Source organism: Choloepus didactylus, chromosome 23 (genome assembly GCF_015220235.1).
Source record: "Choloepus didactylus isolate mChoDid1 chromosome 23, mChoDid1.pri, whole genome shotgun sequence".
NCBI lineage: Eukaryota > Metazoa > Chordata > Mammalia > Pilosa > Megalonychidae > Choloepus > Choloepus didactylus.
In genome coordinates, this window is record NC_051329.1 from 20044518 (window position 1) to 20060064 (window position 15547).

At 37.6% G+C, this 15547-nt stretch overlaps 1 protein-coding gene across 13 annotated transcripts in view; it reads left to right on the forward strand.

The window, feature by feature from the left end:
• Positions 1 to 15547, forward strand: part of GIT2 (GIT ArfGAP 2) — a 45162-nt gene that overhangs the window by 11185 nt on the left and 18430 nt on the right. For 5 of the 13 annotated variants that reach the window (XM_037816641.1, XM_037816644.1, XM_037816649.1 and 2 more), the window contains exons 8-14: positions 3465 to 3510; positions 4622 to 4673; positions 8612 to 8684; positions 8936 to 9033; positions 10257 to 10368; positions 12315 to 12457; positions 14414 to 14563. In XM_037816641.1, coding sequence (XP_037672569.1) covers positions 3465 to 3510; positions 4622 to 4673; positions 8612 to 8684; positions 8936 to 9033; positions 10257 to 10368; positions 12315 to 12457; positions 14414 to 14563 — 674 coding nt within the window. The remainder of the gene's footprint in view (positions 1 to 3464; positions 3511 to 4621; positions 4674 to 8611; positions 8685 to 8935; positions 9034 to 10256; positions 10369 to 12314; positions 12458 to 14413; positions 14564 to 15547) is intronic. The other 8 variants (XM_037816645.1, XM_037816647.1, XM_037816652.1 and 5 more) reach the window with 4 other exon arrangements.

Here is a 15547-nt window from a genome sequence, read left to right on the forward strand (position 1 = left end):
CCATTATTGTAAAATATAACATATATACAAAAAGGTGTTACCTTTTAATGTACAGCTCAACAGGCAGTTATATAGGTAATTTCAAAAATTGTTATGGGTTATAGTTCTACAGTTTCGGATCTTTCCTTACTGTGAAATATAGGGTATACACAGAAAGGTGAAAACTTTCAAAGCACAATTCAATGAATAGCTATAGAGCAAATTTCAAAGACTGTTGTATGTTACAGTTCCACCATTCGGTTATTTCCTTTTAGCTGTTCTAATACCCTTGCATCAAAAAATATGTAAATATATATTTATATAAAGTTTCAGTATTTGTAATCCTTTGTTAAATCCTATCTTGTCTGTTGCTACCCCTTCCTCCCATTTAATCCCTTTCTCCAGGGGTGTCCAGGCAGTGACCATCTAATTTGTTCATATTGAAAAGGGGGTGTCACCTGTTTTTATAAATAAAACTTTGTTGCAAGATAGTCATGCCCATTCATTTGTATACCATCCATGGCTGCTTTTGCACTATAGTAGCAGAGTTGAGTAGTTGTTACAGAGACTATATGGCCCTTTACCAAAAAGTTTGCCACCTCTGATATAGAATATCCCCAGATATATACAGTGGTTCTCAACCCTGGCTATACAGTGAAGTTAAGAACTCCTGATGTGGTTCCAGTTCTGGGTGAGATGGAATAAGCGCGTGCTGCCGTGTTCTTCCCACTGAATGCAGCTAAAGCACCCTGGGCCAAATGCAGCTATCCAAAGGCTTTGAAAAGTAGATGCTAGCAGACAGATTAGGGAACTCAAAGTACCATCAAACTGATGGTGAGTGTCCTGTTTATTCTTCTTCTGATATGGACTAAATAACAACCTGAAACCTGGAACTGCGTAGCAGATACAGAGAAGTCTTTCCCTTTCTTGTTTGAGGAGCAGGAAGTAGGGCTCCCACAGGACAGAGAGAGAAAGGGGATTGCCTTGGGGTTTTTTCTTCTTTTTTCTATTCTCTCCCAGTCCAGCTCCTAGGCTGCAATAGCAAAGACAGCACAGATGCCTGAAACTCTGACCATGAGCATGAGAGAATTCCTGATTGCCTTTATTTTTCTCTTTATTTTCTCACCACTTGGCCTGCAAGGCAGAACCTAACTGGTCAGTTGCCTACTAAAAGAAAAGCGTCACCATTACCCACAGTCATCATTTGATGAAGAAAACACATTTAACAAAATTCGGTATCCATTCCTAATATAAATTTTTAAAAATTTTAAAAAAACTTAGCAAACTAGGAACAGAGGGGACTTCCTTAACCTGAAAAACAAAATCATCCTTAATGATCAATGACTGAATGCTTTTGCCCTAAGATGGGAAATTAGACTAGGGTGGCCACTCTCACCACTCCTATTCAGTGTGACTACTGGAAATCCTAACCCGTGCCTTAACACAGGAAAAATAAATAAAAGCCATAGAGATTGAAAAGGAAGAAATAGAACCGTCCCGATTCATAAATGAGATGATTTCTATGTAGAAAATTCCAAGGAACCTGAAAAAAGTTCTTAGAATAATTTAGTTTAGCAAGGTCACAGGATACAAGCTCAACAACCAACAACCAATCATATTTCTATAAATAGCAGTGAACAACTAGAAACCCAAGTTAGAGAAGCAATACATTTATAATAACTCCAAATTTAGATACTTAGGTATAAATCTAACTAAACACATAGGATCTTTATGCTGAAAACCACAGAATGCTAAGGAAAGGAAAGAAGACCTGAATACATAGAGAGACATACTGTGTTTATGAATTAGAAGACTCAATATAGTTAAGATGTCAGTTTTCTAAAAACTGAAACATGGATTTAATGCAGTTTGAGAATTTTTAATAGACATAGACATGCTGATTGTAAAATTTACATAGCAAAGCAAAGGATTTAGAACAGCTAAGACAATTCTGCAAAAGAAGAAAATAGGAACAATCATTCCACCCAAATCTAATACTTGCTGTAAAGCTCTGCAGTACTCAAGACAGTGTGGCACTGGTGAAGGGATAGACACAGAGATCAGTGAAGCTGTGCAGAGAATTCAGAAATAAACCCACACAAATATGTTTTACTGAATTTTGACAAAGGTGCAAAGGCAATTCGATGGAAGAAGCATAGTCTTTTCAATTATAAGTGGGAACAACTGGACATCCATATGTAGAAACATACACTTTGACCTAAACCTTACGCCTTATACAGGAATTAACTTAAAATGGATCATAGGGCTAAACTCAAAACCTAAAACTACAAAACTTCTAGAAGAAGACATAGAAAAAAATCTTTATGATCTTGCATTAAGTGAAGTTCTTAGATATAATACAAAAAGCACAATCCATAAAAGAAAATATTGATAAATTGAACTTCATCAAATTTAAAATCTTTTGTTCTGTGAAAACCACTATTTAGGAATGAAAAAACATACTACAGACTGGAAAAATACTTGGAAATCATGTATCCAACAAAGGACTTGCATCTAGGATATTTAAAGAACTCAAAACTCAACAATAAAGAAACAATCCAATAAAAACTGGGCAAAGACACTATGCAGATGGCAAAAAGCACATGAAGAGACACTCACCTCATTAGCCATTCAGGAAATGCACATTAAAACCAAAATGAAATACCACTACATACCTATTAGAATGACATATAAAAAATTAAAAAATAAAAAACTGACAGTACCAAGTGCTGGGGAAGATGGAGAACAACTGTAACTCTCTTATACCTTGGTCAGAATGCAAAATGATACAGCTACCCTGGAAAAAAGTTTGGAAGTTTCTCACAAACTGAAACATGCACTTACCTTGTAAGCCAGGAGTCCCACCCCTAGGTATTTAGCCAGGAGAAAAAAAGACTTATGTTTACCAAAAACTTGCATGTGAGTGTTTATAGTGGCATTATTCATTAGATCATGATGTCATCCAGAAGCTGTGTTAGGACCTAGTCAGTAAGCTTTGTAGGAAGTGGAACCCCTCTTGGATCTGCAAATATTACCATGCCCCAGTCCTGACTGCAGGAGGTTTTATACTGATTGATCAATTTGAAGGTAGGCCACCAAAATTCCCCCATCCCACACAGAGCTGATGGAGCCTGCTCTGAGCTAATTCAGCTCCTTAGAAGTTCTTTCCGTGGCTGAAGATCATCAGTTATATTGTATGTTGGGAATGAACTAAGCGTAAGTATTGGGTTAAGCATAGCTTTCCTGCTTACTGATGTCTGGACCTTTGTACCAGACGAAAAACAAGGATATGATCCTTGCTACTGGCCAGGTCTTTGGGAATTTGTCGCCTATCTGATTAAGTGGCAGCTTTTGTTCCCCACTCAAATTCATAATTATGAAAAAATGCTAATTGCAAAACATAAATAGAAAATCATGGTGGTATTGAGTTTATAAATCTTTTCAATTTTTATATGACCAAAACTTCGGCTTGGTTTCTGTTTCAGATCACAAAAATGGACAGCACTTTATAATACCTCAAATGGCAGACAGGTAAGGCCATTGAAATACCAATTTTATCTGTCACTAATATTTCCTTGGTTGTATAGTGTTTACGGATACTATATTTTGTGTCTAACAAAGCCCATACATTTTTCTCTCTTTTGGCTGTACAATTTGGAAATAAGACGGCTGTAAGTAAACCACCATATAAAATTTGTTTGACAAAAATACAAGTAACAAATTTGCTAATTTGAGTCAGTGGTATTATCACTGTTTTAGTCAGGTGTGACTGTATATTGTGTCCACAGATCATGTTCACAGAATATTTCTGTATTATAAGCTATTATATTCTTTGTCTATAATAAGGGTCGGCAAACTTTTTCTGTAAAGGGCCAGGTAGTAAGTATTTTAGGCTTTGTGAGCCATAAGGTCTCTGTCACAGCTATCCAGTTCTGCAGTTGTAGTATGAAAGCATCCATGGATAGTGCATAAGTGAATGGGCATGCCTGTTCCAAAAAAATTTTCTTCTGTTTGTGGACACTGAAATTTAATTTCATATAATTTTCATGCATTATGAAATCATCATCTTCTTTTGTTGTTGTCATTAGCCATTTAAAAATGTAAAAACCATTCTTAGTTTATGAGCTAAACAAAAAGCAAGCCATGATTTGCCAACCCCTGGTGTGGTATGAGATCAGAAGAGTTCATTGCAGTAGGAATGAACCTTAAACCTGTATTTAGCCAGTTACCTTTGCACAAATGCTGTCAAGAGTTTATGAAATGATTAACTGCTATTCCAGATGTAATCTTGCCATTCTGGTTTTTCACATTCTGTTCTTTTCCTATTTTCTTCTATCATGCTTTTTTTCATACTTCAAAAACTGTGACTTCTCACATAAGAGCCTGAAGATTATCTTGGCTGTTGTTTTTGTCTTTTAGTTGGTAAATGATTTTTCCGCCTTAATTGTATTATGGATCATAAAATTTCTAGGAGTTACTGTCACCAAGTTGTTCTGTTCAGTTTCCTCACTGACTTCCACTGTTCTCTGACAATGTCCGTGAACTATAATTAATATCTTGATCCCTTGGGTATCTTCATCTTCTATAGAGCTCACAGACATGGTTTCATTTATTTGCTTATTAGTTTTGTACATTCTCTTAGCAGCCTGGATTTGTCTGAATTGGCAAAAGCTGCCAAGAAGAAACTTCAATCTGTGAGTATTTCTCTTTACTAGTGCACTCCAGTATGGGAATTAATGTATCCTGCTAATACCTATTCTCAGTCCAAGTTATCTATTGTGCCAATGACTTTATTTCATACTTTTAGATGTTGTTAAATCAGAAGCAGACCATTGAATGAAGTCTGAAAATACTATTAAGATTAGTATGTCCAATTAATTGGCTCTGCTTCAAATAATACCATTTTTTTCCTCTGTCATTTTAAAAGTGAAGTCTGTGCATTTGACATTAGGAAGTTGTTTCTCCTAGCAAGAGTTCCCTAGCTTCTCTCAGCGTAGATGAGTTATGTGGAATGCACTTCTTTGGAATTACTTCCTGTAGTCACCTAGGATGCTAGAGAATGAAGAAAAGCTGATGCTGGAATGATGAGAACTGTAGATTCACTCGCTACCATTTGGTATCCAGCCATTGTTGAAACTCTTGCATAGTCCATGCCATTCATCAGAGTTTTTTAAATTTATGATTTTAAAAGCTAATGGTCCTGTCCTGGGTACGTGCTCAGAGCTTTCCCTGTTCTGCAGTTTTACTTTGAGCTGTGTGCTTCTTCCCAGCCTGTCCACCTCTCAGCCTTAGTCAGGGCACCAAGAAGTCTCCTTCTCTGGGCAGTTTTCTCTTTGTTCTGTCACCTGCTATAAATACAACATTGCACTCCTGGTGCTCTTCATTGTTCTCTGGTCAGGTCAAGATTCATAACCTTTCCTGTGGTACCCTTTAAGGGTATCATCCGAGTCTCAGCTTCCAGATTCTGTCTTACTGCCCATCTGGCTCCCGTGGTGTATGTGTATGTCTGTTAAGTGTGTGTGTGTATTTCTTTATTGCTTATAACTCCCCGAGACCATTAGCTGCCACCTTCAAGTCCTCTTCCAGGGATCCTCTTTTGCTTGCAGAGTTCCCCTTTGCCAGCTTCCATCCCTTTTGTTGCTCAGGTAGCTGACATATGACCACCTTCACAATGTAGGTAGTAATTTTCCCAAAGCCTCACTGAAAGTACAGCTTCCCTAATTTATGACTTCCCCTTTATTTCCCTTTCACAGAAGATCCATTACTAGAATGTCACATAACACTGAGTATTAAATACTACATGAAATGAACTTATCCTTTACTAGTATTTAACTGTAATATTAAATAAATGTATTTTTTTTTGCAATTTGGCGTCCTTGTGTTCTATATCTACAGTTTTGTGTGTATTTTATTGTCTTTTAAATTAAGGAGGTCATATAGTAAGATAATTATGATGGTAAACTTTGGAGTCAGCACTAAATAGTGTGCGATTTATTTTTTATTATTTAGTAATATGTAGGCAAATTATTATGATAAATAATTCAAGCATAGAACAAAGCCCAAGTTCCCTTGGACTATCCTGCATTCAATAGGTTGAAGCTTCATGAAAGCCAAGGTTATGTCTGTAATATCTCTGGCATGTGGCAGGCACTAAATAAATATCTGGAACAAAACTTAGTACCTTTCTCAAAAAACCTGGGCTCTGAGGAGCCTGGGTGGGTCTCAGTCTTAGCTCAGCCAGGCTCCTTTTCCTCTCTGTGTCTCAGTGTCCTCTCCGAGAATGAGGAGTTAATGATGCAGCAGGGATTGTACATCGTAACTGCTCAGGAGGGGTGTGCTGCCATCATTACTACTTATTGACCCCCACCCGGGTGCCCCTCTCATGGGCACCTGTTCCTGTCTGTTCCAGGTTGGGGTTTAGTTTCCAGGATCTCCTTCCTTGCCTCCCTTTCTCCCTAATGAAAAGCTGAGAGAAATACAACAAAAACCTTGAGTTAGTAAATGTTAACATTTGGATCTCAAGTCCATCACTTCTTAGCTTTGTGACTTGAGGCAAACTAACTTCTGTGCCTCAATGCCCTTGTCTATAAAATGTGATAAGAGTAGTTCCTATCCTCTATTGTGAGTATGAACTATGACATTAGCACAGGGCCTGGGATGTTTGTAGTCTACCAGCATTAGCCATTGTTGTTAGTAATAGTAACATTAGCTGGGAGCACCTTAGAGGAAAGAGACGAGATATTTATGAAGCAAGTGCAAACTTCTAGTCCTTTGTGTTCTTCACTGGCACAGGCTTGTGAGGTTTATTTTTAATTATAAATATGATGTAACCACATTAGAGAAAATTGGAAAAATATAGAAGAAAGAACCAGTCTCAATCACTGTACTCTTAATAGATTCAGACTCAATACTTTGGTGTTTCTTCCAATTCTTGTTTCATATGCTTATTTTTTTAACTGAAACATAATCATAATTATGTAATTTTATATCCTGCTTTGTTACCGAGCAGTGTACTGTATCCATTTTAACATGTTACTATGAGGTCTTTGAAACCAGCATTTTTAACTGCTGCATAGAATACCTTCTGATCTGTCTGTGAGTGGACACTTACTGAGTACCTCCTGTGTGCCAGGTACTATTTGTGGATGTAAGGGACTGGGGTAGGCAATGTAACAAATTCAGTGTCTGCCTCAAAGAGCAGGGAAGCAGGCAGTTACAAAGTAACAGCCAAATGTCAGGATGAGTTTTATAAGGGAGAAGGTGCAAGGAGAGCTGGGGCCACCCTTGTATGGGCTTAACCTGGTCTGAATTCAGGAAAGCCGTAATTGTCCTGCCCATTCCCCATTGCCAGCAGTTAGGCACTTTGGTCTGTTTGGTGATTGTTTTGTTAGTTGACACTGCACAGTGGGGTTTTTTGTTTGTTTTAGAGAAGTTGTAGGTTTACAAAAAAACCATGCAGAAAATAGAGTTCCCGTATATCCCCCCTCACACCATTTTCCCTGTTAACACTTTGCTTTAATGTGGCACCTTTGTTACAGTTGATGATGATGTTGTTATAATTGTATTATTAACTATAATCCATAGCTTACATTAGGATTCCCAGTTTGTGTTTTACAGTCCTATGGTTTGTTTGTTTTAATTTTTATTCTAGTAACATGTGCAACCTAAAATTTCCCCTTTTAACCACATTCAAATGTGTAATTCAGTAGTGTTAATTACATTCACAATGTTGTGCTACCATCACCACCCTCCATTAACAAAACTTTTCCATCTCCCAAACAGAAATTCTGTACCAATTAAGCCTTAACTCCCCATTCTCTACCCCCATCCTGGCTCCTAATTAACCTGTATTCTAGTTTCTCTGTGAATTTGCTTATTCTAGGAATTTCATAATATTTCATATTATATGAAAAAATATGTATCTTTTTGTGTCTGGCTTATTTAACTCAACATGATGTCTTCAAATGTTATCCATATTGTTGAATGTATCAGAACCTCATTCCTTTTCACAGCTGAATAATATTCCGTTGTATGTGCGTACACACACCAGTCTATGTGGTGGTTGTTTTGTTAGTTGACACTGCACAATGTTTTGATGAGCCCGTCTATGCTTTGTTAGGGAGCCGAGTTCTTTTGAATTGAAGGATAGATAGTGAGGAAGATAGCAGAGAAACTTAACAAAGGCCTGGTAATGTTTTGTTCAGTGGCACATTCTGATTCTCAGTATGGCATGTTTTGGCTTCTTTATCCTACCAAGCGTTTAGGAGCTCTTCTTGTATTTTGGGGAACTGGCATACGCTCTCAAGAGCAGAAGAGATTGAAAAGATAATATTACATAGAGTAGCAAACTGGAACCTACTTTGGAGATTATGCCCTTTGGACACATCTTATGTCCTTAACAGCAATGACCATATCTGTGTACAAAGTAGTTAGGCTGCTATGGAAAACAAATATTTCTGGAGAATCTGTACTATTTCAAAAATTTTATTGTCTCTTTAATTAACAGTGGGCATTTACTTTGCTCTGGCTTTGGGTAAGACATTGGAGATAAAGGGTGACTAAGTCACAGTTCCCGCTTGTCCTCTTAGTGTTAATCCTTATCCCTTGTGTTCCTGATATTTTTTACTTTCAGCTAAGTAATCACTTGTTTGAAGAACTTGCCATGGATGTGTACGATGAAGTTGACAGGCGAGAGACTGATGCAGGTGACTTAACATGTGGCTTTATCTAATAAGCTTCTGTTACCAGTGGGCAGCAACAAGCTGCCAGCTTCGATGTTTTGCTTGCTCAATTTCTAATGTCTTGGTACCACGTGTGTCGACATTTACTTTTGTGTATGTTGGCCTCAGCGTGTGCCTCCCCAAGTCTCCCTAGTAAAGCGTGAGCCGTTGCTCTCAGAGGAGCAGCGGCACACCATGGTGATGAGATTCTCTCTCTGGCTCTACCCTCTGGCTAGTCTGGCTTGCCACTCAAAACCACAGCACCCTCGTAACCGAGACAACCGTCGTTCCCTTCCTTCCAGTCAATCCCGAGTACTCGTCAACGCGAAACCAGGCAAGTGGCTGAGTTTGAAAAGTAACCAGTAATACAATTTGGGGAATGACTAATGTCATGGGATTTTATTTTTCCAGGACAGGTATTTTAAGGTTTTTATTGATAAAATGTTAATATGCTTCGTATATACACACACATACATGCACATGCATATACATATTTACATAAATATACACACATGTAACCCCCAAATTGAATAAATAGATGACAGATGACTGGGAAAGAATATAAAACAATTCACAAAAGAAATATAAATGGCTTGCAAATGTGAACAAATGTTTAGCCTCGTTAATAATCGAAGAGAGCAACCTAAAGGCATAAATTAAATTTTCATCAAGCAAATTAGTAAAATATACAACAAAAGATACCCCAAGCTGGTAAGGATGTGACAAAATGGGTTTTTTCACAATACAGATGAAAGAGTTTAAAATTGCTACAGACTTCAGAAAAGCAATTTATTAATCAGTTTCAGAAGCCTCAAAATTAGGTGCATCATTTACATGGGAGTTTCTTGTTTGGGAATATGTTTAACAAAGTAATAATAAAACATACAAAGATTTGTGCATAGTTATTTTCATTGACATACTATATATAATAATAAAGGACAAATGTTGAGTAAATTAGGAGGGCATTTTGCTTTACTGGCTGTCTTAAAAGATGGGGTTCCAGCACCTAGGCTATGTAACCTTGTTTATCTTGAAATTTTAAAATTTCCCTCCAAACTTTTCATTACTGGGTCTACGTAAAAATTGAATTGATACCTTTTTGTATATGTTATATTTCATAATAAAGGAATAAAGGGAACTGTGGAACTGTAACCTATAATATTCTTTGAAATTTGCTCTCTAACTACTGGTTAAATTACACTTGGGAAGTTATCACTTCTATGTATATATGTTATATTTTACAATAAAAAATATGATTTAAAAAAATTGAATTGCTATTAGAAAAAAAAACATTAACTAAGACCATTTTGTTTTTGTTCACAAAAATAAATATGCATTTGAGAACTTAAATGTTATGAACTTCTCTTGTGTAACTGGTTTTAAACTTAGCATGGAAAACTTTAATGCTTGATTCAATTATGGCTGTTTTTTATTATACTTTATTCATGCTGGAAGGTCTTTGCAAAAGTCTAATAATGGGCTGACCAGTTTTGTGTGAATAGAAATGTATGTATATTCTACCTTGGGAATATTTCCAATTCTTTTTTTTGCTCATAGGGCAGACAGAAATTAGCTCGGTTTAATGCCCATGAGTTTGCCACCCTGGTTATCGACATTCTCAGTGATGCCAAGAGGAGACAGCAGGGCAGTCCTCTCTCTTGTTCAAAAGGTAACTATTTTAAACCTGTAAAAGTTTGCTTTTTTGACCTTCTAAACTTAATACAAATGTTATAGTTATAAATTGATTAAAGCAGTCATCAACCTGACAGCTTATTGAATATAAGTTTTGTGGATAATATGTTGTGACTAAAAGTTTACCTCTTTGAGTCCTGGTGAATTAAAGGTATTTCAAAGTTATTACCTATTATTCAGATTTACCTTAAATATGATTTTATTTTTGGATCATTTGTCTTTCCTATAAAATTACATCCTGAAATCAACCCAAAAGTCCAACTTAGATCTTGTTTGAGAACATAAGAAACTATCGCTTGAGGTTGCTTCTCGTCTGTTGTTGCTACTCAGAAAACTGTGTTTCAAGTCATTAAAATTTCTTATTATAGACTTTAAATGTCTAAAATGAGAATTATTGTGATTTAAAATTGTAAAGAGAGCAACTAGCACCTATTTCAGAGGTGTGCTTTCCTAGTCTAGCTCGGGAGCTCAGGGGTCCTGTCTCTTTATTTAGAGGCACACTTCCTCCCCAACCCCCATTAACTGTATCCTTATTTTCTTTTTTAATTATAGAAATGATACATTTTTAAATTGTAAGGCATTTAAATAAAATAAATTGTATGCCATAAAATTTGCTTTTCAGTCAGCATCCCATTCACCAAAGACACTAATCGTTAACTAACAATAATTTGGTATATACCTTCCAGGGCTCCTTCTTGCCTGTTCAGGAATTTGATTTTATTGAATCAACCAGGAATAAACAAATTCTAAGAAAGTTATTAAATTTTGGTAAAGGTGCAGCAGGGGTCCTCACATCAATTTGAAGTCTCAAAATGTTTGCTCTTTGATTTGGAACTTCCATTCCTAGGAATTAATTGAGAGGAAATAATCAGATGTTATATGTGTTAAATATAACAGTGAAAACATTAGACTAGACACAACTAAATAATCAATAATAGAGGAACAATCAATCACATTTTTGAACCATACAGAGACATCTTTTTTTCCCAAAGAATATGTAATGGCAGGAGATAAAGTAATAAATTTTTAAAAGTTTAGTATAATCCCAATTCTGTAAGGAACACACATATGTATATATACACATAGGTTTAAATGAATGTAACACATGTAAGTATAAATATGACGCACATATAGACTTAGAAAAGAGACCGGAAGGAAATAGACCAACATGTAACAATGGTTATGAGAAATCATTCTATCTTCCTTATTCATTAGTTTTCATATTTTCTATATTGACTCTGTATTACGTCTGTAATCTGATGATATTTACATATATTTTAATATTAATTTTAGAAATTAAAATAGGGCCTATTCCTTTTAAGTAATCATACTCTGTTACCCACATATATCCAGCTATTCCCCAGATACCTGAGGAACAAGATTAGAAAACAGAGGTTGGCTTGAGTTGCCTGAAAGAAATTGGAGAGACTTACATAGTTTGTGGAATCTTTTATTAAAAAATATGCTGGAGCCTATAGATTCATCCCTGATCCCCATAAAATTCACCTTCCTAATGATATGCACACGTGTGCCCACTGGATTCATTTTCCTCCCCCACTCCACCTGGGGTTCAGCTGACTAAATGCCAGTGTTCCTGTTCTGTGAGCATCTATGTTCTAGGCTCTACTTTGACAGCTGCTCATAACTCTCTGTTTTGAGCAGCTCTTACCTAAATCATCTCCTTAATTTGCCATATATTTGGTGAGTAGATGAGAGGAATGCTTAAATCCCCCTATGCAGTTTGTAGTAGACTGTCCATCTGGTTGATAACTTTTTTCTGTTATCCCTGTGTTGATGTGTTTTGACATTGCTAATTCTGTCCTATTCTTAATGGTCCTTTAAACGGCTAGCCCCAAAAATCCTCCATAGTTTTTTGGCAATGTTTTTAAAGCCCAAAACAAAGGTATTTGTTTTTGTTGATAGACAATGTGGAGCTCATTCTGAAAACAATCAATAACCAGCACAGTATTGAGAGTCAAGACAATGACCAGCCGGACTATGACAGTGTGGCATCGGATGAAGACACAGACTTGGAAACCACTGCAAGCAAGGCAAACAGGCAGAAGGTAAGTACACGTTTCACACAGAAAGATGGATATGTTTCTTTTAAAACCTTTTCCCTGCAAAATTGCCCTATTTGTACATCACTTGAGGGCTAGCCCTGTGAAAGGCACTATGGTATTAAAGTTGGGTTCACTACTAGCTTGGGGCAAGCAAAGGTAAAATGAGGTAAATAGTTTTAAAATAGGGGGTCCTTCATCCTGGAATCAATGGCTGAATTACAGAATTCTGCACTTAGGATTTTATAAAACTTGGGAGTAGTGATTGGTGTGTTTGATTCATCCAACAAATGTTTACCAAGTGACTTCTCTGGATTAAACTCTGTGCTGAATGAGGTGTAGTCACTTCCCATGAAGACAGCACCATTCAGTAGGAGAAATAGCTATAATAAAATGTGCAAAATGATGTGTGTCATAAGTACAAAGGAAGGCTGAGGAATTAGGGGAGAGATTGCTTGTTGCTGAGGGGTATCAGAGAAGGCTGGGTAAAGAGGATGGCTCTAAAGATGTGTCTTAAAGAACACCTGGGAGTTAGGCATGGGGAGGAGGTAGGGAAGGGCAGTCTGGTTGAAGAGAATCAGGAACCAGGGTGTCTATGGGGCAAACCTGGTCATGTACAGGAACAGCCTAAAAGGAGTGGAACTCAAAGCTGCAGCAGAGCGCTGGGCCACATGTGGGGGAGCGTGATGCCAGACTGAAGAGCTTGAGCCTCTACGGGCAGTGCAGAGATCAGGAAACTTTCAGATAGGTTAGGAGGGCAGTAGTCAGCCATGCTTTTGGAGGGCTGCCCAGGTGGGTCAGAGGGTAGAGGAGGGGAGCCTGGTTAGGGTGCTTGGAAGATGTCCAAACAAGAGTGGACGCCAGCCAGAGCCTGAGCCTGGGGGAGAAGGGAGAGGGTCCTGGTCAGCCCACCCACTGCTGACCCCCAGCGTCTCACCTAGGACCTGACCCTCATGAGGGCTTCAGCAAACATTTGAGAATTGAGAAGAAGGTAAAATAGAAAGGTCTCGGCAATGAGTTGGATATTTGAGGTACAGGGATAGACTTATCGAGATATGTCCAGCGTTTCTAGCTCATGTGATGGTGAGAATAGTGGTGCCAGTGGCAGATGCAGGAAACCTAGGAAGACAGGCAGTGGTCACTCCTCCCATCTACACCTCCCCTGCCTAGACCCCCAGAAGCAGCTCGTTTCGCCCAGAGTGAAGGCCCAAGTCCTCGCAGAACCCTCTGAGAGTGACTCACTTCCTACCCCTCCTGCCTTGTACTTCTGCGCCCTCAGGCTGAGCTCTCCCCCTGGCTGGAGTGCTCTCCTTCCAGACATCCATTTGACTGACGTTCTCACCTCTTTCAGCTCCTGCTCACATCTCACCTGTGCACAGGCACAGCCAACTAACTGACTAAAATGCAGCCCACCTTTACCCCTTCCTCAGCTCCGAGCTCTATTTTACCCTATTGTATTTTCTCTTTTTCCACAGCATTTATCATCTTCTCTCATACTATATATTTACAAATTTTCATTTTTATAATGTCTCATTCTGTAGAATGGTAAACTCCATGGAAGCAGACATCTCTGTCTATTTTGTTTTCTGGTCTCTCCCAAGCACCTAAAACACTGCCTAATGCTCAGTAAAAGTCTGTTGGAATGAACGAATTAATGAAAGAATAAATAAAAGAGAAAAATGAATGAGAGAAAGAAAGCAAGACAAGATACACCCACTTGAGAATCCTCATCAGAATAGATTTGTAGCCACACTACCTGTTTTGTTAGAAAATCTTGACTTAAAAATTTTTTAAGTGTTATAGTGACCTTACTTCTATGTTTTAGTTCTGTGTTATTCTCAGAAGCCTTTATTGGTTTAACCTTGCAGTCCAGCTGGCATGGTCAGAGCTTGAAATTCGTTAGCTGTTGGTCTTTAACGTTATCATCTCAGATTGTGAACATTTTCCCCAATTTATTTTTAGAGTCTAGATTCAGATTTATCAGATGGACCAGTCACTGTACAGGAGTTTATGGTGGTCAAAAACGCGCTAGTGGCTTCTGAGGCCAAGATACAACAGCTAATGAAGGTGAATAACAACTTGAGTGACGAGCTGAGAATTATGCAGAAAAAGGTAACATGTTATAAAATGCCAGGATGATTGACTCTTTCATCCCATAGTATGAGGAAGAATCCCCTGCACTATGCTTGTGGTCAGAGGGAATAAAACAATTGTTGTAATAGACCTAAAAATCCTTGGGCCAAGCTGTCCTATCAGAAGCAGGATGTGTTAGGATATTTCAAATGAAATAGCCTTGATTTGAAATATATCCAGAGTCAGTTTCCCAGGAAGGAAAAACATAACCTGTTAAGTATTTCTGTCGGGTATTGTAACCCCTGCTTCATTGCTTCCTAGGAACCTGGATGTGATTGTTTCTATTGCTAGTTCTAATGAATAATCACACCATGAGGATAGAAGAGACGTAAGCCCTGAATAAGTAGGTGTGTTTATGAGCATTCCGCACCCCACCCCACGTCATGCAAGGGCTGCTCTCCCTGTTTACTCTTTCTCTAAATTGTTACCTTCCGCACTCTGACAGCCCTATCTGACGTCCCTGCTTTATTTTTCACCAATACCTACCACTTATTTGTGGTATCCTCAAAGCTTAGAGGAGGGCCTGCAACATAGTTCTCAATAAATATAAGAGAACATTTCATTTATGTTAGTGAGAATTGTATATTAGTAAGAGACATTCTCATTAATTCAGCATTTTCTCATTCTGTACCTTTTAAAAAACCCAGAAATACGTATATATATTAACCCCTAAAAGGACTGTGGCTAATAGCAGCAAGGAATATACTCAAGAGGGAGATTTATATATGATTTACATAATTCTTTATACGAATGCTAAGAAAAAGAAGTCGAAAAATTCTAAATTATAACCAGTACTTTGTAGATATTCCTCCCATTATTCGATTGTCCTCAAAAATAAAATGTTGAACACTTTCCTTAAACAGGAACAAAACAATTTAAAACAATTTATCTGTGTTTTCATGCTGTCATTTGAAGAGTAATATGTTTCAGATCATTTTCAAAACCTGAGAACATAGGACATTT